The sequence below is a fragment of the Rhineura floridana genome, chromosome 4 (genome assembly GCF_030035675.1).
Source record: "Rhineura floridana isolate rRhiFlo1 chromosome 4, rRhiFlo1.hap2, whole genome shotgun sequence".
NCBI classification, from domain to species: Eukaryota; Metazoa; Chordata; class Lepidosauria; order Squamata; family Rhineuridae; genus Rhineura; species Rhineura floridana.
Genome location: NC_084483.1, coordinates 141,983,427 through 142,008,662, shown reverse-complemented (window position 1 = coordinate 142,008,662; position 25,236 = coordinate 141,983,427). Strand labels below are relative to the sequence as shown.

The following is a 25,236-nucleotide window of genomic DNA, read 5'->3' as shown; positions in this document are numbered from 1 at the left end:
CATGACCTGACCTGACCTCCTCTCTGAGATATTGTACCACCCTACAAATTTGTAAAAATGCAAGGACAATATGGTGTTTGCATTTTTACAAACTTGTAGGCCAGTAGACCCTCCGTGGCGCAGAGTGGTAAGCGGCGGTAATGCAGCTGAAGCTCTGCTCCTGGCCGGAGTTCAATTCCAACGGAAGGAGGAAGTCGAATTTCCAGTAAAAGGGGTCGAGGTCCACTCAGTCTTCCATCCATCTGTGGTCGGTAAAATGAGTACCCGGCATATGCTGGGGGGTAAAGAAAGGCTGGGGAAGGAACTGGCAATCCCACCCCATATATATGGTCTGCCTAGTAAATGTCACAAGACGTCACCCTAAGAGTCAGAAACGACTCGCACTATAAGTGCGGGGACACCTTTACCTTTACTTTTAGGCCAGTACAATATGTCAGAGAGGAGGTCAGGTCTCCTGCTCCCCTGGTGCACTCACTATAGCTGCCCAATTTCCCTGCTTTTTAAAGTTTGATAGAAATATCTGTGGGCTATAGATACATTCTTAAACCGCAAAGAGGTTTTGCCTATTAGTGAATTTCTCTGCTTTTTCATCCAGGAGGTAAGAAATGGAACGCTGTGCAAATTTGCTGAGAATGGCTTGTTCATTTGCATACTTATTGAGTTCAGTGGGATTTACTCCCCTGCAACCATGCTTAGGAAAGGTGAAACTGACCACAGGGGATGGAGAGGGGAGGAGGAGGAAGGGCAGGGGTAGGGGAGAGGAGGGAGGGGAGGAAGGGCTGAGGGGAGGAGGGGGATGGGAGCAGGCAGGAAGGGGAGGGGAGGAGGAGGGCAGGTTTGATCATTTGCATGCTTATTGCGTTCAGTGTGATTTACTCCTGTGCAGTCATGCTTATCATATGTAAAACTGACCATGGGGGGTGGAGGAGGAGAAGAGGGAAGGAAGGAGGGTTGGAGTGGGCAGGGGAGGAGGAAGAAGGAAGAGGGGAGGGGAGGAAGAAGGGAGAGAAGAAGGGAAGGAAGGGAAGGGCATGCTTATTGCAATAAGTATTTGAATGCTTATTGAGTTCAATGGGATTTACTGACATGCAATCATGGTTAGGATGGGTAAAACTGACCATGGGGGAGGGGGAGCAGGAGCAAAAAGGAGAGGGAAGAAGGGAGGGAGGGGAGGGGGAAGGAGGGAGAGGGGGAAGGAGGGGATTGGAAGGGGAGGGGGAGGGGTGGAGGAAAGGGGAGGTAAGGGGCAAAAGGGAGGGGAGGGAAGAGGAGGGGAGAGGAGGTCTATTCATTTGCATGCTTATTGAGTTCAATGGGATTTACTCCCATGCACATGCTTAAGATAAGTAAAACTGACCATGGGGGAGGGAGAGGAGAGGGGAAGGAGGAGGAGCGGGAAGGAGGGGATTGGAAGGGGATGGGGGAGGAGGGAGGGACAAAGGATGGGGGAGTGAAGGGGCAAGAAGGGGAATAGGAGGAAGGGAGAGCAGGTCTGATCATTTGAATGCTTATTCAGTTTAGTGGGATTTATCCCTGTGCAATCATGCTTAGACTAGGTGAAACTGACCTAGGGGAGGGGCAGGGAGGGAGGAAGGGGAGGGGAGGGGGAAGGAGAAAGGGGAGGGGGAGGGGAGGAGATTAGGTTTGTGGGCACTGGTCAGAGGGGAAGCCCCTTTCCTTTACAAAAGGAAAACATTATGAACAGTATCATTCGTTTTCAGGGTTTCCTCCACCTTTTTATTTTACAGCAGGCACATGTAGCCTCCCACGCAAATTTAAGCCAAAGCTGTCCCTGGCCACATCCACACTAGACCTTTATTTCACTTTAGACAGATGGCTTCTCCCAAAGAATCCTCGGAAATGTAGTTATTGAACAGTGCTGAAAGTTGCTAGGAGATGCCCTGTTTCCCTCACAGAGCTTCAATCAGAACAGCTGACTATTAAACCACTCTGGCCACTGGAGCTCTGTCAGGGGAATAAGAGTCTCCTCTCAGCATCCTTCACAAACTGCACTTCCCAGGATTCTTTGGGGGAAGCCATGACTGTCTCAAGTGAAATAAAGGTCTGGTGTGTGGCCCCCTGATTAGGCAAGCCCAGCAGCTGTGAGTATGGCTTTTAGAACACTAACAGTTGGTTTTTACTGAGCATGCCTGGCCTTATCATTGAGTCCAAGGTTAAATTTCTTAAATTAATTAAACATCAGCCAGACATTTTTTTAACTTTCAAGCTGCAGAAGATGAAGGTCAGAGTATGAGGCAAGGTCAGTAATAGGATTACAGGTACTCTGCGAACATGGCTGATTTTTAATGAATGTCAACAGACTGTGAGAACTCTGACAGAAAATAGTCCAAAAGGGGTCTGGTTTCTTTCTCTCTTTACACTTTGAACTCTTGATTCTCTCTGACTGTTTAGTGTATCACTATGAAAATTGAGAGGGTTGTTAAGCAAGCGTTTCTGAGTCCAGGACTATAAGTTTTGTAAGGTTTTATTTTGAAATGAGTTTATGGGAAGCATCAGAAAGGCATGGGGGTGTATTTTCAACTTAATATTGTGGAATGCGAAAAAGGCATGCTGGCTATAGTACACAGCCACTCTTGTGGCTATATAATACTCCTTTTGGAATTCCCTCCTGTTAAATATTAGATGGGCTCTCTCTAGTCTTTTCAGTGCCTACTGAAGACCTTCCTGTTCTAATAATAGAGATTTCTTCCAGTCTGCATCTGTATTGAAATTGTTTTTAGATGTTTTAATTGTGTAATCACTTGTGTGTTTGCTGCTCTAGGCTCCTTTGGGAGGAAAAGTGCGATATAAATTTTATAAAACAGATGTTAATATACAAGCATTGAAGCAATTTGCTTCTTCTGAAAATCTTTGGGAAAGAAGGTTAACTTCATGTGGACTGGCATTTATATCAAGTAAAATGACAGAAAAGCCAATACAGTTTTAATCACCAAATGATATAAATCAGTGAGTGAGAGTTGATGCTGTTAAACCTTATTATGGAAGAACATATCTGATCAGGCAACCTGTTGAATTTTTGACAAAATTACAGATTTTACAGCTACATCATAGTGTATAAAAACATGTACATGCATTAGGTTTTAAAAATTAAGACTGTGATTTTATTAAAAGGCAATAAGAAGAGGAGCAGCCGTTTAGGGGTTATTATAAACTACAGGTGCATTATTTGGGAAAAAAGTCATAAGACATACAGCAAGTATGGTTTTGTTTCATCATCTTAAATGGTTGCTGTAGGGTTTGACTTTTTTATTAGTATAGCAACTGACATGTTGATGTCAGGGAAAAGATGTACACAGGGGAGGATAGATGGGGAGGTCCAGGTAAGTAAAGTCATTGCACTCAATCCCTTTTTTAAATGAGAGGTTGCTATTATCATATCCTAATGGAAAGGGTAGGAGGGGAAACTTTGTGTCCACAACCAACCAGTATCAAATAATATTTTTTAAAACAGGTGCAACATCATTTACATGAAAGTCAGTTTCTAAGTATTCCATGTAAGGTTTATAACCATACTTAAGAAATAAACTGGATTAAATTACTGTACTTGCAATACACTAATAGTCCCTTGCACTTGTGTGCACATGGTAAATAGTCTAGCTTTATACTAAAAAGTAAAAAAAAAAAAAGAAGAGGGCGGGGACAAGAAAAAAATACAGAATGATGATGATGCACATTTTTCCTCTGGTAACTGAAGGTTAAATGGGTAGCAAGCAGAATGCCTTAAACAAGATTGGTATATTGATTAAAATGCTGATTTAACAGCTCGTTTTTTCCCCTTGGAAACTTGGAAAAGATAAGCCAGCTGCTGTCTAAGAGTGCTGAGTGTCCACTGAGAGTACACTATCTATCATCACAATATGGTGATGAGAGGTGTTTTATGTTTGTGTTAATTTCCCCCACTAAACCAGTAATTATTGCAATCCTGTCCCTGCTGTTTACCCTGCAGCTGTTTTTCCATTTGTCGAGAGAGCGGGTGTTCTCTGAGGATCGCACACGCTTCTATGGTGCAGAAATTGTTTCTGCTTTGGACTATCTGCATTCTGGAAAGATTGTGTATCGTGATCTCAAGGTAAAAAAAAAGTAATCAAAATGTTGTTTTTAAAAAGACTATTGGGACAAACACAAAGTAATTATAAAGTTACCCTATTTTGAGAAAAGTAACTAGTCAAGAAAAAAGTGTACTACAAAACACCAAATTTCATACTATAATCTCTATAGTCTGTTATTTATTTAAATGGTTGATGTGAAAGGTTGATTATAATTATACAAATAAAGGGAAACATACAAATGTTGGTGATGTCTACATTAAGTGCATCTAAAAGTACATACATTACCAAATTTTAGGATTATTATTAAGCTTCATAAATTGAGAAATATTATTTTTGTGAATTTGGACGTTTATATGTTTGATTTCATGAGATGTGTGTTAGCTTTCCATTGGTATAACTTAATTCAACTGGGATCAGCAACAAAATGTTGCAGTGTGGAATGTTTCTGTTCAGTGTTCCAGCCGATCAATCATGATGTCCAGGATGCTCCATTCTGTTCCCTTCAAACATCCTGGTTTCCACCCAAGCCATTCCAATCTTCATTTTGTGGCGCTTAGTCCTTGTTGGGCTAGGGTTTTTTTTTCTAAAGTTTTTTTTATATATTTCTGCAAACCTTGGCATTTCCTCAAGCCTGTTGATTACCCTTGCATTCTGTATCTATAATGCTGCTTTGTCTACATACATTTCCACACTCACCTGTGATCTTTGGAAATAGAGGGAATGGTAGGAGTTGTGATGTAGTGGCTTATAATGGAAAGTGTTGGTTTCAGGTATTACATTGTTGTTGTTATATGCCTTCAAGTCGATTATGGCTTATGGCGACCCTATGAATCATCAACCTCCAATAGAATCTGTTATATAAGCCACACTGTTCAGTTCTCATAAGGTCTGTGGAATCCTTTATGGAATCAATCCCCTGGCCGTTGTCATGCGGAGTACAACAAGGTTCGGTGCTTTCACCGATGCTGTTTAATATTTACATGAAGCCGCTGGATGGGATTATCCGGAGTTGTGGAATTCGATTTCACCAATATGCTGATGACACCCAGCTTTACTTTTCCTTCCCTCCGGATATGAGAGATGCCATTCTCCCTTTAAATAAATGTCTAACAGCAGTTAAGATCTGGATGATGCAGAACAAGCTGAAACTGAACCCAGATAAAACAGAGGTGTTGGTGATTGGGGACCGAACCAAATTGGAAATAGGGAATGTACCGTTATTAGATGGAACTTTACTCCCTTTAAAGACCCAGGTCCGTAGTCTGGGTGTCCTCCTGGATTCGGCCTTGACTTTGGAGGCCCATGTCTTAGCAATGTCCAGAAGGGCCTTGGCCCGCCTAAAACTTTTTCGCCAATTGCACCCTTTTCTGGAGCTTTCTGACCTAACCATGGTTACCCATGCCCTGGTTACGTCTAAGCTGGACTATTGCAATTCGCTTTACACAGGACTTCCTTTAAAAACACTCCGTCAATTAAAATTAGTCCAAAGAGCAGCTGCCAGGATGCTAACAGGAGCGGGTTGGCGAGTCCACACCACTCCGCTTCTAAAACAGCTACACTGGCTCCCAATCTCTTATCGAGTCCAGTTTAAAATTTTGGTGTTAACGTTCAGAGCGTTATCTGGTTCAGGCCCTAGCTATCTATCTAATCGTATTTCGTTTTATGAGCCTACTCGTCCTTTAAGATCTTCATTAGACCCCAGCCTTAATATTCCTCCTTTCTCCCAAATTCATCAGATTGGCATTAGGAACAAATCTTTTTCAGTGGTAGCTCCAACCCTTTGGAATTCTCTTCCGCAGGAAATTCGTTTTTCCCCTTCTTTGATTAGTTTTCGCCGCCAAGTTAAGACCTTTTTATTTCGGTTAGCTTTTAATTTATAATGTGAGAGATAATTGATTTTATATATTGTATATTGTATAAGGTGTTTATATTATGTTATTGTTTTTGCCGCTTAGAATTCTTTGGAACTGAAGCGGGATATAAACTTTTTAAATAAAATAAATAAATAAATCTCTTGTTTGGTCTTCCTCTTTTTCTACTCCCTTCTGTTTTTCCCAGCATTGTTGTCTTTTCTATTGAATCATGTCTTCTCATTATGTGTCCAATGTATAATAACCTCAGTTTCATCATTTTAGCTTCTAATGATAGTTCTAGTTTAATCTAATAGTTTAATTTGTTCTAACACCCAATTACTTGTCTTTTTCGCGGTCCATGGTATCCACAAAGCTCTCCTACAACACCACATTTCAAATGAGTTGATTTTTCTCTTACCCGCTTTTTTCACTGTCCAACTTTCATATCCATACATAGAGAACGGGAATACCATGGTCTGAATGATCCTGACTTTAGTGTTCAGTGATACATCTTTGCATTTGAGGACCTTTTCTAGTTCTCTCATAGCCGTCCTCCCCAGTCCTAGCCTTCTTCTGATTTCTTGACTGTTGTCTCCATTTTGGTTAATGACTGTGCCAAGGTATTGATAATCCTTGACAAGTTCAATGTCCTCATTCTCAACTTTAAAGTTACATAAATCTTCTGTTGTCATTACTTTAGTCTTTAACATTTAGGTGTAGTCCTGCTTTTGTGCTTTTGTCCTTCCCAAAGCCAAGAAATCCTGGTGCACTTGCTTCTGTAAGTTTTTCTCTTTTTATTAAAGTTACAGAAACTTCAAAGGCTTTTGATTCATTCATCTAACTATGCTTTCTAGGAACTATTTCTCTTACTAACTATGACTAAGCGTGTCTTCGCAGCCACAGACATTGATGCAGCAAAAAAACTCCCCCACCACAGGAGCCTCCTTAAGAAGGCTTGACTTTCTTGTGAAGTCTTCGGCTCCTCCTGAACCCTGCCCTTTGCTCTTCGTACCTCAGAAGCATTCAGGAATGGGACAAAGAGGGTTGCACCTCAGCTTCCTCCTCAGACTGGTGGGGGCTAGCGGTCTGTTCTGGCATGGGAAGTTGCCAGGCACCCGGCTGGGGGTCAGCAAGTTGGCAAGGCGGCACCTCCGATGCGGGCAAGGAGTGTGTGTCCATAGTAACAGTCTGACAGCCCATGCTGCACATCCATGGGGGGTCAGGTGACTGAGCGTGCAGCTGGCTCTCCTCCCTCAGTTCGTCAACCCAGTCCTCAAAGTCAGTATCCCCCTCCTCCAAGCCACCCCCTAACCTGGGGCCCATCATCCCCCCTCTCATGCTGAAGCTGCCCCCACCACGGGGGTTTGGGCTTGTCTGGATAAGCTTCATGAAACTCTCACCAAGTCCAGCGCATGCACATCAGCCGCTGCCTCCCAAGACCGTTCCTCAGGAGGGTACCCCAACCACTGGATCAAGTACTGTAGCATCCCTCAGCATCAATGAGACTCCAGGATCTGCTCCACCTCATATTCCTCCTGACCATCAACCAGCAGGGATGGGGGTGGGTTTTCTATAGCTCGATGAGGGTCCGGTGGCTTCTCTAGCGTAAGCAGAGAGCGATGAAAGACAGGATGGACTTTTAAGGATAGAGGGAGGCGGAGACAAAATGCCATGGGATTAATCTGTGTTTCCACTTCAAAGGGTACTAGTCTTTGAGCCTGTAATTTCTGACTAGGAACTCTTGTAGGCAGGTAGCACATGGACAACCACACTTTGTCCCCAACCTGAATTTCAGGACCAGACCGGTGGTGTTGGTCTGCCTGCCACTTATAATTGGTTTTCGCATGCATTAGTTGCTCCTGAAGCAAGTGCTGCATGGATTGCAGTTCCTGTGCGAAATCTGCTGCCGCTGGTGCAGCTGGTGTAGCGCCGGGGTGGGCAAAAGTGTGCAGGTGATATCCCAAGTTGGCCAATAACAGAATCTGCTGTGTCGAGGCATGCACAGAGTTGCTGTACATGAACTCCACCAAAGGCAATAAAGCCACCCAGTTGTGTTGCTGGTAGTTTACATAGCAATGAAGATATTGCTCCAAAGTAGCATTTACTCTTTTTGTCTGTCCATCTGGTTGGGGATGGTGCACAGATGACAACCGCAGCACACTCCCCAAGAAATGCCACAAGGCTTGCCAGAACTGGGCTGTGAACTGGGTTCCCCGATCTGACAACAGACAGGAGGGGAGTCCATGGAGTCAAAAAATGAGCTCTGCAAACAATTGTGCTATCTCTCGAGCAGTTGGCAACCCAGCACAGGAAATAAAATGAGCCATTTTACTGAAAGCATCTACCACCACCAAAACAGTTGTCTTCCCCTGGGAGGCGGGGAGTTCCATGATGAAGTCAAGAGTCACCATTTGCCACAGCCCCTCAGGTGTGGGCTGGGGTTCTAACAAGACTGTGGGTCGTCCATGCACATATTTAGCCCTCATGCAAGTTGGACAGGATTGGACATACCTCTCTACATCATGTTTAATTTTCGGCCTCCCAAAGTCCTGCGTGACTGCAAGATTTTGAATACCCCAAAGTGTCCATCAATGGGGTTGTCATGACACTGGTGGAGGACTTTGGATCGCAACTCACCAGGAGGCCTCGTAGTGGTAGAGCAGCCCCTCCCTTTTTGAGAAGCCAAGTGCACAGTTCTGCGTTGTTTGTTCCAACTCTCATACCTGCTGCTGGGTAAACGGGTCTTTCTCTTGAGCGCTGCGCAGGCCCTCGATCCCAGAATCAGGGCAACTGGCAACCACAATCTTATCCAACAGGATAATGTGACATAAGGAAGTAGCAGTTTGATCCTCCTTGAACTCTGTCTTGTGAGACAAGGCATCCACCTGGCGGTTCTGGGCTTGAGAAATATAACTAATACGGAAGTGGAATCTGGTGAAGAACTGTGCCCATCGCACTTGACACTGGTTCAATTTCCAGGCTGCCTGAAGACTTTCCAAGTTCTGATGATCTGTGCAGACTTCCACTTCATGTCGTGCCCCCTCTAACATGTGATGCCAGGTTTCGAAAGCATCCCGAATAGGCATGATTTCTTTCTCCCACACCTTGTAGTTGCACCCAGCACTTGTCAGCTTCCTGGAGAAGTAAGCGCAGAGTCACAAGCCCCCCCTCCCATTGTGGGCTGGCTGTAGTAACACTGCTCCAATAGCTACATCTGAAGCATCGCTTTCCGCCATGAAAGGCTGTTGAGGATCGGCATGTTGAAGTACTGGTTCTAATGTGAACAGTTGCTTTAGCTCCTCAAATGCTTGTTGTCCCGAATCAGCGGAAGAAAAAGGCCCCGAACCTTTTAGGCAGTAACTAAGGGGAGCTGTCTTGTTGGAGAAGGCAGTGATGAAATGACAGTAGTAGTTGGCAAATCACAAAAAAATGGAGGTCCTTCTTGGTTTTCGGGGAGTGCCAAGAGACTACACAGTGCACTTTCTCTGGATCCATCTCAACTCCCACAGGGAAGATGCGATAGCCCAGGAAATCCTAAATGGTCAGGTCAAATCCACACTTCTCCAGCTTGGCATACAGGTGATGCTATCTGAGTCTCTGTAGTACAGTCCTCACGTGCGCCTCATGCTGTTCGCGGGAGTCCAAATAACTGAGGATGTCATCTATCCTAACTATCACGAAGCAATCCAAATAGTCCCGAAAGATATCATTCATGAAATTTTGGAAGATAGCTGTGGCATTAGATAGTCCGAATGGCATAACTAACATGGGCGGGGGGTGCGTGTCCATAGTAACAGTCTCTGACAGCCCGTCTGCACATCCATGGGGGGGGTCAGGTGACTAAGTGTGCTGCCCGCTCTCCTCCCTCAGTTCGTCAACCCAGTCCACAAAGTCAGTATCCTCCTTCTCCAAGTCACTCCCCCTAACCTGGGGCCCAACACCTTTCCTCTTTAACTTTCATCAGCATTCATTTCAAATCATTTCTAGTTTCTGCTAGTAATATGATATTGTCTGCATATCTTAAATTATTGACATTTCTCCCTCCAATTTTCACACCTCCTTCATCATGGTCCAATCCCGCTTTCTGTATAATATGCTCTGCATTTAGATTAAACAAATAGGCTGATAAAAAATCAATGTATTTTGCCAAGTAATAGGTATGACCATAAGGTAGAGAGGCATTTCTCAAATGGTAGGCCAGGGAACACCAGTGGACCTTGGTATCACAGCCCACCCAGTGCTGCCTCCTCACTCAGTTTGGGATGTGTTAAGTGTGAAATGAGGAAAATGAAAAAATGAAAATACTCAGAAATGCATGTGGTACAGGAGTAAAAATATAAAGTTAAAAATCTTCTTCAGTAGAGCCTCTAGACCAGCAAATTCTGCCTAAATTGGAGAGGTGGGCAGAGCAATCCTACATCGAGGAAACCAGCAGAATTTAAACTGGCTTAAATTATGCCATCTTAAAATACCAAACATCCTAACTGCATTGAGGAGCCCTTGGGAGGGGAGAACACTGTCAGAGCTGGGTGGAGGGAAAATGAAAGCAGCAAAACACAGAGAGCCTGCTCATCTGGCATTACCATGGGAACTGCAGCCACCTGTTGTTGAGTTGCCAAGTCCCCTTATCAGCTGTGTACGAATAACAAGACCACCCAGAGATAGCCCATGGAAAGTGGCTTGGAAGCCCAATAACAAAAATGCAAACAAACACTGAGCACGGCATGCATGGCATCCATAGCAACAGCCACTCCCATAGCCAATCTGCATGCCATGCATGCCACACACCCTAGGCTCCACCAATCACACAACTAGACATAGGCAGCGTGATACAGTGTGACAGGTAAACAAACACATGTGAAACCCATAAGCACAACCTGTGTCTCACAACCATATTTCACACTCTGCAATGAGCCTGATCACACAGATAAGTCACTGTCACCCCACACATCCTCCAAAGAAACGACAGCACACACAGGGAGATGTGAAAGGACAGTTTATTGAAAACAAGCAACAAGATACACACAGCTACAGCTCAGCAGAAATAGCAAAATACACAAAGCCCACTCTAAAACAGACCATGCCCTCAGGGCACCTACAGTGAGGACAGCCCTGGGGACAGTTGCCATGTCCTGGAGCATCTGGAAGACACTCTGGTGGAGGGCCTCCATTCACTGCACCCTGAACACCCTACACAGATGTTGCCATTGCTGCCACCTCCACGATGCCATTGCAGAGGGTGCCCACTGTGATGGCCAAGGCAGTGGTGCTCAGCCTTCACCCAAGTCCACAGTCCAGTCACCATCCAAGGGAAGGTCTACATAGGGCAAGGACCCCTGGCACCTGGGCAGCTGTCTCTCCCTTGTCCAGCTCACCCTCACTGACGCCTTCTAATTCCCATCATCACCGTCAGCATTAGCATCCATCTCATCACCATCACACCCCACCCCAGCATCCTGGGTCTTGTAGGGAGAGGGGCAGTGTTGCTTCCACCATCACAGCTGCTGGCAGCCTCACTGCTGCTTTGTCCACTCTCCCCATTGTCAGGGTGGCAACCCCTGCCATCCCCAGAGGTCTCAACAGGAGTGAGCTGAGCAAGGGGAGGACTATCTCCACTGCCAACTCCACTGGCACATCCCAGTCTCCTGGATTGGGGGCAGTGCAAGGTGCTCCGGAGGAAATTCCAGAGGAGGCATGGAAGGGGGGTTGGCCACAAGGGTGACAGCAGGCATGGGAGGGGGCTCAGCTGCACCACACCAGTGAGAACAGGCCCTGGTGGGATGCCATGAGCCCCCAGCAGGTGGGGCACATCTAGCACATCTAGCAACAATTGCACTATTGCAGGAGACTGTATATCACAGGAGGCTGTGGAGCCTGCAAGAGGAGAAGGAGGGGGAGAGGGAAGAGCATCTAGCTATGACCATACCACCCATTGATGGGCCCAAGGAGGAGCTTGCAGGCAGCTGCTGGCAGGGGCCATTTGCTGTGTAAGCTGCATCTGAACTGCAGAGGTACAACCATGGTGAAAGCATGGTGGTTTTCCTCAATCAGCTCTGCATCCTCTGGTGGCTCTGCTGGGGCTTTGATGGGCCACTGGGTGGGCACATACTGCAGGAGCAGCTCTGTGGATTCCTCCAATACATCTGGCTATGTGTCCAACTCCTTGGGCTGGAGGGGCTGGGCTGGTGGGTAAGGCTGCATGGGGGCAGGCTGCCTGGTGGTGCCCTCTGGCCATTTGCAGGAGTCTCTTTGCATTTTGCAGGTGACATTGGCTCCTTGTGGAGTGACTGAATATCATCACTGTTCCCATTGGGGGCAGGTTGGAAGGAAGCAGCAAAAGGGGAGGTGAGAGAGTAAAGGCCAGTTAGGGCAATGGAAGACTCCCCATGTCAACGAGCTGCTCTCAACACTGAGCCCACACTCCCAGTCCACATGCCACCCCTTCCCCCTCTGGATGTGCTCACCTGTCGGAATCCACACTACCTGTGCAGACAGCTTCTGTTGGCCAAATTGGCACGAGGATTTTATTTATTTAGAAAATTACTTAATCACTTTATATTCAGAGAATCTCAAAACCATATAGAAAAATTAAAGATCACATACAATAGAACATAATTTCAAAACATTGCGCAAAGTAAAGGGTTATTACCATATAAAAGGCTAACAAAACAATCTATAAAAATATGGATCGGTTACCAAGAAAAAGCAATATACAAAATAAAATTAAAAATCAGATACAATATAAAGGAATCTCAAAAACAATATAAAGGAATCTCAAAAACAATATACAATCTGGGGATCAAATACAATACAAAGATAACCATTTATTTATTTATCTATTGCATTTGTATACCACCCCATAGCCGAAGCTCTCTGGGTAGTTTACAACAATTAAAAACATTAAAAACAAATATACAAATTTAAAAACACATTTTTAGAAAGCAATTTAAAAACACATGCTAAATTATATACCAAACAAAACTTTTAAAACAAAACAAAAATTAAATAAATCTCAAAACAGTATACAAAGTAGCAAATAAACACCTTTTAGATAACATTATACTTTCAAATCAATGAAATGATCCCAAGACAAGGCTTGCACCATGGTCTCCTGGATGGGCTCTCCCCAGACTGCTGCTGGGTTCCCTGGGTGGCAGCTGGCTGTTTGCATTTCATGTGTGTGGCATCCTTGTGTCTGTGGACCACAGCTCCCAGCAACCACTGCTGGTACTGTCTGTTCTGCAGGAGGGGTTCCTGGGAGTTGCAGTCAAATCCTGTGCTGCTGCATAGCAGCCCCTGGTGATGGGAATGTCCCCAGCTGTAGCTACCCATGAATAAACATGCCAGTTGTCAGCTGCAAATTGTTTGATTTTTATTGAACTCAAGACTCCCCTCGCTTCAGGTGAGGGAGGGGGTTGCAGTCCCTCAGTTGCAGGGCTGACATTCCACAAGGACAGGGAACCTCCATGGTGGGCCCAGCTTCTGTTGCCTTTCAGCCTGTGACCAGGGGAGAGGAGACAATAACAACAAGAACACAGTGCAGAGTAAGGGGTGGGGAAGCTGGGGTGAGAGCCGTGAGGGGATTGTCCTGAGTTCTGGTGATGCACGTGCCAAGCATGCCTCTCCATGAGGATTGGTGGGTGGGAAGCACACCTGCGGCAGCCTGGAGCTTACCAGGGACACTGCTGGTGTTGAAGTCCTGGTGCCTGCTCAGCTGAAGTGAGGGGGGGAGGAGATTGGGTGGGTGGGCACTGGGCAGAGGGAAAGCCCCTTTCCATTTCAAAAGGAAAACTTTGTGAATAGTATCAATGTTTTTCAGTGTTTCCCTCACCTTTTTATTCTACAGCAGGCACATGTAGTCTCCCACCCAAATTTAAACCAAAGCTGTCCCTGGCCACATCTACACCAGTCATCTATTTTACTTTCAGTAGTCCTGGCTTCCCCCAAAGAATCCTGGGAAGTGTAGTTTGTGAAGGGTGCTGAAAGCTGCTAGGAGGCATCCTATTCCCCTCACAGAGCTACAATCCCCAGAAGAGGGGCTGACTGTTAAGTCACTCTGGCTATTGGAGCTCTGTCAGGGGAATAGGAGTCTCAGCACCCTTCACAAACTATACTTCCCAGGATTCTGTGGGGGAACCCATGACTGTCTAAACTGAAATAAATGTCTGGTGTGGGTGTGGCCACCTGATTAGCCAAGCCAAACAACTGTGAGTCTGTCTTTTAGAACCATGCATTTTTTTTTAAGATGGAGGTCAGAGTATGGGTCAAATGGGATTACAGGTACTCTGTGAATATAGCTGTTTTTTAAATTAATTTCAACAAATTATGAGACCACTGACAGAATAAAGTCCAAAAGGGGTCTGGTTTTTTGTTTCTCTTGTAATACACTTTGAACTCTAGATTCTCTCTGAGTGTTTTGTGTATTGCCATGAAAACTCATTGTTGTTAAGTAAGCATTTCTGAGTTCAGGACTATACATTTTCTAAGGTTTTGTTTTGAAATAAGCTTATGGGAATCAGCAGAATGGCATGGGGGTATTTTCAATTTAACATTGCGGAATGCAAAAAATCCATGCCTGATTATTTGTACCTCTTGAGAATAGTAGCTGTGGAAGGGAAGATTTAAATTGGGGAAGTGGCTAAACCTCCCTGACCTAGCACTGTGGCCCCTGATCTAAATCAGGGGTTCTGTAGGTGCTTCTACAAAAAAATAGAAATATTGGGAGATCTAACACCAATTGCCAATGCCTCATCGAGTCTGTGTGTGTGTTTTGAATGATTTTCCTTGAAATGTTAAAAGATCGATTTTGTGTATTTCTGATATACAGTTGGAGAACCTAATGTTGGATAAGGATGGACACATAAAAATTACAGATTTTGGACTTTGCAAAGAAGGGATCACAGATGCAGCGACTATGAAAACTTTCTGTGGCACCCCAGAGTACTTGGCTCCTGAGGTATGTTGGCATTTTACTGTATGCATTTTAACCATGTCATATTTCATTTAATTGCAGGGTACACATGAATAGTAATTGGCTGATTTAAAAACGGGCAAATATTGTTACTAGAGCTAATACTTTTCTTATAGCTTTTTCTCATGGGGATTTTTAAAATGTGCAGTTTAAACAGTACGCATTTATATTCAAGCTAGTAATTTTTCTATAGCAGAACCATTAAAACATTTTTCTTTATATAGGTCAACTCCTGTGTACATTTAATTGAAGAAGCATACATCCTTATTTTTCTTATGCAGATGTCTAAATATAGGACATCAAAAAAGAGAATCACAAATTACATGATTGAAAGTAATGGGATGAGAATTTTAGTTCCAAGGAAAGACTGGAGGAATTTCAAGGAATACAGCTTAAAGTATCTGTACATGAAGGTAGCTCAGGCTTAATCTGAGCAATTTATTTATCGTCTACAAAATATTTCACAGTGAGAACGGTTCCAGTTAAGTTTTGCCATGCTTTCATTAATATTTATCTAAGCATAATATCTTTGTCAGCTTGAGATAAATTTTATCTTCCAGGGTCAGGAAGGTTTAGAATGGTGGATTTCCCCTTTATTCTTCCTGCTTTGAGGGGAAGAATGTGCAAACTCAAGGCCTGTTCCACTTTTCTCTCTGGGGAAAAACATCTTCTGAACAGGTCTATAGTTTTTACTCTAATATCAAATTCAGTGAAGAGTGGAGATACTTTAGTGGGTTCTGGAGACCTGAAATACATACTTTCAGTACTTGCAGGGCAATGTTTCTCACCACTTGGATAAGTGGGACATTTCAGACCTATACACTGACTTTATCCACATGTAACCTTCAGCCAAATAATGGGTTAGTGTTAATGTGTGAACGAGTGGGTTCCTCCTCTGGCCTTGCTGCTGTTGTGAGCTAAGGCATGGTTTAGTGTAGTATGTCATCAGAACCTGGGCTTGTAGTTTGTCTCTCTCCAGACAAACCTTGAGCTGTAATCAAAGTTCATGGCTTACAGTTAGTAGTTTGTTCTAGAGGAGACAAACCACAAGCCCAGGTTCAGACTACACACTAAACCAAACAATGGCATAGAACACAACAAGACTGGACAAAGAGCAAAGCAGGTGTAATCTCGTGGCCACAATCCCACACATTATGCTAAGCCATGGTTTGGCTTAGTGTTAGAGAGGATAGTTCCGTTCATATCTATTGAAGGATGATACAACAATTGTAACATGGCTTCCTGTAGTGATTGTTTTCGTATATGTCTCCATTTGACATTGCTGCTCTCCTTTAGCTTGGTCTTTATAGGGCACATTGTTGCTCCCATTTATTGTTCCCATCTCTGTTATCTTTTCGGCTCCTACTAAAGACCTTCCTCTTTCAACAAGCTTTTTAAATTTGCTAATTTATTTACATAGTTTTTATACCAAATAACATTTTTAGGTGGGAAAATCTAAGCTATTTATGTTGGAGAGCAATTACCTTGCTAAGAATGAACAGCTTTCCATCAGCAGTTACTATGGGATGGTTCAGAGGGATCCCCTTGGGAGAATGCTGATGCTAGTGTGGTCAGCCATGGAAAGCCTGGAGCACATTGTGCTGGAGTGTAGTCTCTGTTGTTGCCCAGGGCAGAAATTCACACAGAAGTGATTGGGGGACAAAATGGATTGGAGTGGAGAGGATATTTTAGTCTTCTTTCTGACAAACCAGATCCATCGGATTATTTTTTATCTAGCCAGCTTTTTGGTAGCCATTCTGGCTATTAAAAGAAAATGGGCTGAATCTCATAGAATTGACTGCCAACATGATTCCCAGCAATGAAAGTGGGGAGGTAAAGCTGCCAATAGCGAGCTAAGAGTATCAAACTAAATTATAGTCATAGGCAAGATTTTTTGTTATGTTTTGTAGCATTGTTGGAGCATGGAGATTTCATAAGTGCTGTTTTTGTATATATATATATATAGTACAATTGATGGCCCTTAGCTAGTAAATAAATAAATAAAATCTAAGCTGTTTAAAAATATCAAAAGACATTACAAATAAAAATTAAAAATAGCAAATACACTATAAAAATCTAGTCAGTTAAAAACAACCCAATCAGCAGTTTATTTGGACATCCAGCTTTTCTGTTGAGTTAGCAATACCTGCTCAATCCTCTAATTGTAAAACAGTAAAAAAAATCAAATGTAGCTTACATGCAAGACCCAACAAAATTAAGTGCTAAATACGTTTTTGGCAGTTCACTTTTATTATGCCCAGTCCTCAAATGAACGAGTGGATAATCATTTGAATGTTACTTATTTTTCACATGCTTATGTGATCACACAAAAAGTACATGCTAAAAAGAAGCAGATGGTGACAGATGGGGAAGGTTGAACAAGGTGGCTTTGGAAACCTAGAAAAATGCACTTCTGTAATAGTGTAAAAATAAAAAAATATTTGATTGCCAAGTTACAGCTACCAAAACAAGAACTCGGGATGAAACCTTGATTGTAAATTATAAATTATTTTACAGTAATCCTGATAAAATGTTTGTCTTTTTGTGAAGATTAAGTCGTAATATATATATTATATATTTTTAAATGAATAAATAATTTTAGGTGCACACGGTCTTGGAAATAAGTCCCACTGAACGCAGTAAAACTTACTAGAGTAAATATGGATAGGATTGGACCATAAAATAAAAATAATTGCTCATAGTAAAAAAAAAAAAACCAATTCTCCTCTAGAAAGTATTGAATTTTATACTTCATTTTCACTTTCTTTCGTGGAAAGGGATTGTTTTTGCTACCTCAGAAGATGTATTTGTGAAGCTGGTTTTAAAACGGCTATGTACTTATGTATTTATGTATGTATACAAAAACATCTTAGTGGCTGTAAATAGATTATTTCAGGCCAGTTTCTTTTTTAAAAAATGTGGCTTATTCAAATAATAATGCATAATAGTTCACTTCCAGAGTAATTCATGGGTCAGCCAAAGGCTAGCTGAAGAAGTATTGGAAGAGGCACAAGTGCTGCTCTGCTGGAGGAGAAAAGTTCTGCCTGTGGAATGGCACTTATGCCCCTCAAGGAGCTCCAGGTATGCTGGAAGAAAGCTCTGCCAGGGTAGTTGTACCCACATAGGGCCAGAAATAGGACATGCTGTGAGCATGTTGGGGTGGGATGAAGTGGCTTTGGATCCACACGCCTATGGATCATGCATGAAACTACGCCGGCTCTGAAGCTGATGTAGTTGATTTATCTCCCATTGCAGTCATTGGAAGAGGGGGAAACAACAGAAAAAGGACAGAAAGAGAGTGAGAGGGAGGAGGCGAAAAAGGAGAAAAAGAAAATTAGGGTGCACCTCTCACCATGGCTGCTGTGAACTGCCAGGGCTTTGGATATGATGGAGCAACTGCCATGGAACCTTCCCCCATGATAGAATTGCAGCTTTCATTTTATCAGAGAGAGATAAAAAGCAGATTAATAAACATATACCATAATAGATTCATACTAGTATAATATGTCTATAAATTTATTTTCTTAACGATCAAAGAACGTATTGGATAAGTATAATCACCTGATGAATGTGGTCTATTTTAATAATTGATAAATAAATTCTAGTTCTGTGCAAATCTGTTTTTTTGCTTACCATCGTTAACTCCTATATAACTTGTAATTTAACCATTATTGTGCATTCATACATTTTTACCTCCTTTTCTGTGATTGCTGGAATCTATGTCACTTTCATCAGTAAAGTCCATGAGATAACACAACAGTACAGTTTTAGGGCTTTAAATAATGTCATCTCATTGATCAAGTCATGTTTCAGAACAGTTGCATTATGAGACATATCCAGAAAATGCATTATAAGTCTACATGTACTGCTCCACAGCATCAATACAGATAATAATAATTATTATTACTCATTATTATTAATTTGATTTGTTACCCGTCCTTCAACCTAAGATTCCAGGGCAGGTCACAACAATTTAAAATACAACATTAAAAATAGTTTTAAACAAATTGCAATCACAAAATATAGTAAGCCCCCAAAAATATAAAGTGTCAAAGGCCAGGATAAAGAATAATATGGCTGGTTTTTAATAAAACTTAGTTCATATGGGGTCAACCACCACTGAAATGTTTTCCTTTTGCTACCACTGAAAAGTTTTCCTCCAGGTCAGCCTATAACTATTTCAGAATTACATTTCTTCCAATTCAGGCCCATTTTGTCATACCTCTTAACCTAGGTCCTTCTCTCATGAATGTTCATAGAACTGTTGGGCAGATGGATTAAATTTAGCAAAAAAAGAGTAAAATAGAGCCCTTAATATTATTTATGCTAATTCATAATGAAAAAGGGGTATTTTTTTCTTAAATCTTTATAGATTTTGTACGTGGCAAAGAGATAATATGTTTCACAAGGAAATGTTGGCTGACTGGACAAGCCTCATTGAGTCTTCAATTCACGCTTCCAACCTCTTCTCCCACATGGTCATAATGAGGAGATTGGAAACTTTCATTTCAGATTAATTGCAGTTTAGTGTGTCATCTTGACCATAAACCTGAGGTGGGAAACTGGATCTTGCTGACATCTGTATCTTGAACTCTCCATTCCCGCTGGTGACGTTGACAGGCTTGTGTGCCAGTCTTCAAGGCCTCGTGGGCTCAATTAGGCTTGTGAGCCAGAGGTTCCCCACCACTGCTCTAAACTGATTAATCTTAATTATGGTTTGTTGAAACAAGCCTGTTTCATAAACCAAGATTTGAATACCTCTTGCTTCAACTAATTATAGTTAAGATTAACCACAGTTTGTTCAGGTTTGGACAATCTGAATTGTGATTCATCTAAAATAGAAGGAAAAGACTGTGAACTCTTTGTGGCTGTACCCAAGAAAACGAAGGTGAGTGTGCAAGGACAAGGCTCTATGTGACACCTTCTTAAAATGGTAAACTATGGTTTAGCATTATGTCCAAACCAGCCTATTGAACACTTTATCATCTAATATCTCTCGTAACTCCTGTAACTGTCTCATATGCTAGAATATGCCGGTTGTCTGGTAAATTCTCAAATTATTTTAAATAAGACTCTTTACATAATAAGATGTTGCCCATTTCACCTGTTGTGTACGTTGGACTACCTTCAAGTCAATTCTGACTTACAGCGACCCTATGAATAGGGTTTTCATGGTAAGCAGTATTCAGAGGTGGCTTACCATTGCCTTCCTCTGAGGCTGAGAGGCAGTGACTGGCCCAAGGTCACCCAGTGAGCTTCATGGCTGTGTGGGGATTCGAACTCTGGTCTTCCAGGTCGTAGTCCAGCACCTTAACCACTACACCTAGTTGTTATAAAAGATAAAAGTCCAAGGTAATAAAGCTAGATTCAGCATTCATTTGAGTTTATATCATATTTTAATGCATGGATAGGTTGGAATAAAGCTGCAGAGTTTTGTAGTTCAATTTTCTTTCTTAAAACTAAGTTAGGCTCTTAGGTTATTTTTAAATTGCTTTTTATGCTTTCTAAACTTTATATTGACAAAGTCAGTTCATTATTGAAGCTAGTTTGATGGATTAATGATGTGATCTAATACCAATGAATTCTGTCCCTCCTTTTCTCTTTTTTTTTTTACACAAAACCTTTCCAATTTTATATGGATGGTTCCCAACCCCCCTCCCCCCATAGACTGAAGAATCAGCTTTTGCCACATATTCAAAGTTAATCAGTTGGGTCCAGGATTGATTTCGAGGCTTAATGTTATTTTTAAAAGAAATACTTAGATAAACAAACAGTGTTGCTGTGATTTGCTATCGTTGAAGAAGCATTCATCCTCTTTATGCAAGAGGGAATCCTTCTAAGATGGTTCCTGCTCAAAGAGCGTATGATTTTTCATCAGAACTATTTCATGTGTAAATTTATCTAAATTTAATTTGCTAATTCTCACATGATTACAATTTCTTTTAATAAGATTACAGCACCTATTAAAATAAATAAAAGGGTCATGAAATGGTGTTGGTAGGAATTATTGTACTGCTCATCAACTATGCACATTACTAATGGCATCACAATCCAGTAGGTAGCAATGGTGCAACTACACTCCATGCATCCGTAACAAATGCCCTATCTGGAAGAAGTATCATATTTTTCTAATGTTGTACTGGAAAAATGAAATAGTTTAAAACAAATACAAGGAAGGGCACCTGGCCTAAGGAACTGTACAGCTTGCTACAACCTAGTTCCGGTAAAAAGCCCTAAGAGTTTGATTCAATTTAAGCAAAGCATTTCTAGAAATATTTGACATACTTCTTAGCTTAAGATATATGCATAGCAGCAGCCAGTGTGGTGGGGCAGAGCCACAGAGCCACCCTCTCAATACCAGTGTCTCTACAGTTTACCAGTGCCAATCTCACCACTGCCCTGTCCCGGCATAGTTAAGCTGTAGTGATGCTGGTGTCAGAAGGGTGGCAATGTGACTCTAGCTAGGCTCTGGCACACCGCTCTGGCCACTACTGCATTTGTGTAGTCCCTCATATACTTATTAGACTTGGGGCTTGATTAAGTCTAGTGCAGATTTAGCACCTGTATATGGGGGAGTCCCTCTGTGAATCCCCACCCCACCTTATTTATTTTACTGGTCCGCATTAGTAGTGCACGTTATATTAGAAAGAAAGTCTCTTGAGTGCTTCCCACATCCCCACCCAGCCCTTCATTTTTGAACCATGCAAGTTATTCATGCCCCAGAACATGATTCATTTGCATTGTGTAGCAGCGGACGTCTGGATGAGGATATGGAAGGAGTCCATACTGTTCCCTGCAATGCCCCCTTGCACTTGTCTGCAGCCATACCTGTCATAGTGAAAGCAGAAGACAGTGAAAGTAAAGGAGATTCCTTCATTCACAGGTACTGTGCCCAGGTTCAACTGGACTGAGTCCTTGATTTTAAGACATGACATAAACAAAAAGCTTAATAGGGGTCAGGCTACTTACACTAGAAAACTTGTAAAATGGATACATATTCAAATTAACTTCAAAGTAATGGCTATCTAGTATAATTTTCAGTGCCTTTATGTTGCTATTTTAGGTTTTGGAAGACAATGACTATGGTCGTGCAGTGGATTGGTGGGGCCTTGGAGTTGTCATGTATGAAATGATGTGTGGCAGGTTGCCATTTTACAACCAAGATCATGAAAAACTATTTGAACTAATACTAATGGAAGATATAAAATTTCCCCGAACACTGTCATCTGATGCAAAATCACTACTTTCAGGTCTGCTGATAAAAGATCCAAATAAACGGTAAGTCTGCAAGAATACCCATTATGCATAAGTTTAAATTTTCATCCTAAAATGATGGAAGCTCATTATAACATCTTGTCGTACCACATTTTCGGATATACCATGGGTAAGATGATGTCTCCCGAGTAGAATACTGTATACAGTACAGCAGGATTTTTTTATAACATGAAACCCCTATAACGCAGGTCCATCCTTTGTCCCCCATGTTATATCGAGCTTTCACTACGCATAGAGGAAAAGATGTATAGCACATAGAGGACTAGCTCTAAGGTCCAACAGAATCCTTCTGCAAATGCTTTTTGCACACTGTTCTGTATATGTGTCTTCTAGGGTTGAATGTTTTCAATCAGTTGTGGGATCTGGATATTCTGGCAGTTTAAAAATCCTTACAAATCTGGGTTTTAAAAGCTAATAGAAGGGCAACATAAACAACAATGGAGTGTAATGTATTGTCAAAAAATCATCTGGAGTTTCTGCAAATATTGAGGTGCAACTACATGATATGGCAGGAGATCCCTGATTGCTTCCTTCATAACTACTTATCTATATTAGTGGTGGGAAACCTCCAGCGCAGGGCTAATGGCCTCCCCTTTTGTCCTGCGAGGCTGTTTGTCCAAGCCACACCAACCTGCCCTATATTTGACATTATATATGATGTCAGTTGTGGGGCAGATAAAGATGTGGCTGGGCCAAAGGTGGTTTGCAGGTCCTGGTGGCACTTAAACAAAAAAGGGGGAGTAGTGTATATCAAAGATGTTGGAAAGGACGGATGTGTATCATGTTAGCCTGACACATTTCAGATCAAGTGAGCCTTCTTCAGGGCCTTATCTATTTCTTTATAAGCTTCTCAAAGACCATAATACCTTCAGGGACATTAAGGGGCCATACATATCTGTGTGCAGTGCTTTGCAAGTGTCAATGATCAGCTGATTGTCAGGAGTTGCATAGCCTTCTACATAGTGCTTTGCAAGTGCTGAAAATCAGCTGATTGTTGGGACCTGCACAAAGCAGTGCATTGAAGCACCAACATTAAGCTCATTGTTAATGTTTGCAAAGTGCTGTGCACAGGGCTATGCAATACCTGACAATCAGCTGATTATTGGCACTTGCATAGCACTTTACACAAAATCATTGAGGGTTTCAACGTGCCATGCACTGTGCTATGCAAAAATGGCTCACATTATGTCATTGTGACATCAGGTGTTTGACAGGTGGGTGGCCCTGCCCGTCTGTCAAACTTGACCCAGGGAGGTAGGGGAAATAAGGATGCAGCCCACTGGCCCCTGATTCTGCAACAAGCACAAGATTAGTCTTATATCTGTATCTGTAGTGTTTGGAAGCATCCCAGTCTATTTTGGATCCATTCTGTGCTGTTCTAATTCAATTCATTATTTGGGTCTGAATCTGATCTGTTCAATCCAAAGATCTATTTTACCCCCATCGACTATAGTGGAGACTTTAAAAATGACTATATCATTTCTTTCTTTACACATACGTGATCTTTTCCAGAGTGGATTAAGCTTGCCAAATTTCAGGCAGATCCATCCAGGGATTTTTGTGCATGGTACCTTTTTTAAAAAAGTATGAATTTATGCCAGATTTGAATGCATATTGCAGGTATGGTTGCCCCTTAAAAGGGTATGAAGCCTGCCAAATTTCAGAAAGCTAGGCATAGCGGTACGCCTGCAAGTGCAGACTTTACTGTTTTGGGGTAGAAAAATAGAAATGACATTCCTTGCCTTAGTGTTTTGTGGGCAATCAGTTAGAAAACGGGGGATATGAGGAAGGAGCCCCTTGGTTATAAATCTGCCAAAGTTCAGACAAATAAGTCCAGGGTCTTCATCAGGGGCTGGCTTGGTGGTTTTGCCTTTATTATAAACAACGGGAAAATGCCATTTTTTTCCTTGCCACCCTCAGTTCCTGGAAGTACACTCCATGAAGAAAAAAGAGAAAGACAGCTATGATTTTAAATTATTTGTTTTTTAAAAAAACTACTGGGAAAGAAGCAGGCCACCCCAATAGTCTAACTCTGTTGCTTAAGCCCTGCTCTCATGTAACATCCCATGGAAAGAACTGTTTCTTTACTTCAACATTCTTCCCCAAAATCACTGTGACTGGAGGGGCTTTGGAAAATAATTCACTGTGATTTGAAAAGTAGACCTGTCTGTCAAAACAAAATATCTCCAACCCGTCCCTTCTCAAGCTCTGGGCATTTCCCTGGTCAGTTTCTTGATTGCAGAGTGGGTAGCCGTGCATTGTTTGAAGAGCTGAAGCCACAGAGCCACTCAAAAGCATAGGGAGTCCTTGAGATACCTTATTAATGGCATGATCCAACTCAAAAACATGAGATTCTTCTGCAAATCTCCACAGTTCGTCTTGTAATTCAGATTATATACAGAGCCAATGGACACCATATATGTGTATATATCTGTCTCCGGGCAACTTTTTGGCTTGGGGGTGCAATACTATTGGTTTCCTGAACCAAATTGTCCCATTGAAGCTGACGTTAAGCTGTTGCAGAAAACATATAGGCACCATATGTGTGCCCATGTGGCAAATAACCCCCCTCCATCAATATTGCATCATAATCCTGAGCTGGCTTACCACTCCCACTCCCAGCTGCAGATTCCCCATTGTCTCATCTAGTTGCAGCCTGGTGGTAATTCAGGATTAAGTAGGTAGTGTGGAAGCAACATCAGGGGCTGGCTAATACATCTCTAAGGGCTCATAATCCTCAGAAATTGCATTCCTGATTAATGTTCCATTGAAGTGAAGGCTTGAAAAGAAACATGCTGAGTCAGAATTAATAATAATATACATATAGGATTTGAATATATTATCAGGGTGGTTTGCAACAAAATATTAAAAATGCCATAACACAACTAATTCAATGAAATAAACTAAAACCATCAACTCTACACTGAGGAATTACAAGGGGTTATAGCCAGATTTTGTCTATAAGATGATCCCCTACCCATGGTCTAATGTGAGAATGTTTACCATGGTTATGTAAGAAGAATAGCCTAATTATACTAAAGGGAAGAAGATGGAAGGAGTGTGGGGG

General features: G+C 42.2%; 1 protein-coding gene across 10 annotated transcripts in view; it reads left to right on the top strand.

Annotated features, from left to right (window-relative positions):
- Positions 1–25,236, top strand: part of AKT3 (AKT serine/threonine kinase 3) — a 289,204-nt gene that overhangs the window by 220,951 nt on the left and 43,017 nt on the right. For 8 of the 10 annotated variants that reach the window (XM_061624615.1, XM_061624607.1, XM_061624614.1 and 5 more), the window contains 4 exons: positions 3,968–4,090; positions 14,751–14,879; positions 15,119–15,307; positions 21,958–22,172. In XM_061624615.1, coding sequence (XP_061480599.1) covers positions 3,968–4,090; positions 14,751–14,879; positions 15,119–15,307; positions 21,958–22,172 — 656 coding nt within the window. The remainder of the gene's footprint in view (positions 1–3,967; positions 4,091–14,750; positions 14,880–15,118; positions 15,308–21,957; positions 22,173–25,236) is intronic. The other 2 variants (XM_061624616.1, XM_061624617.1) reach the window with 1 other exon arrangement.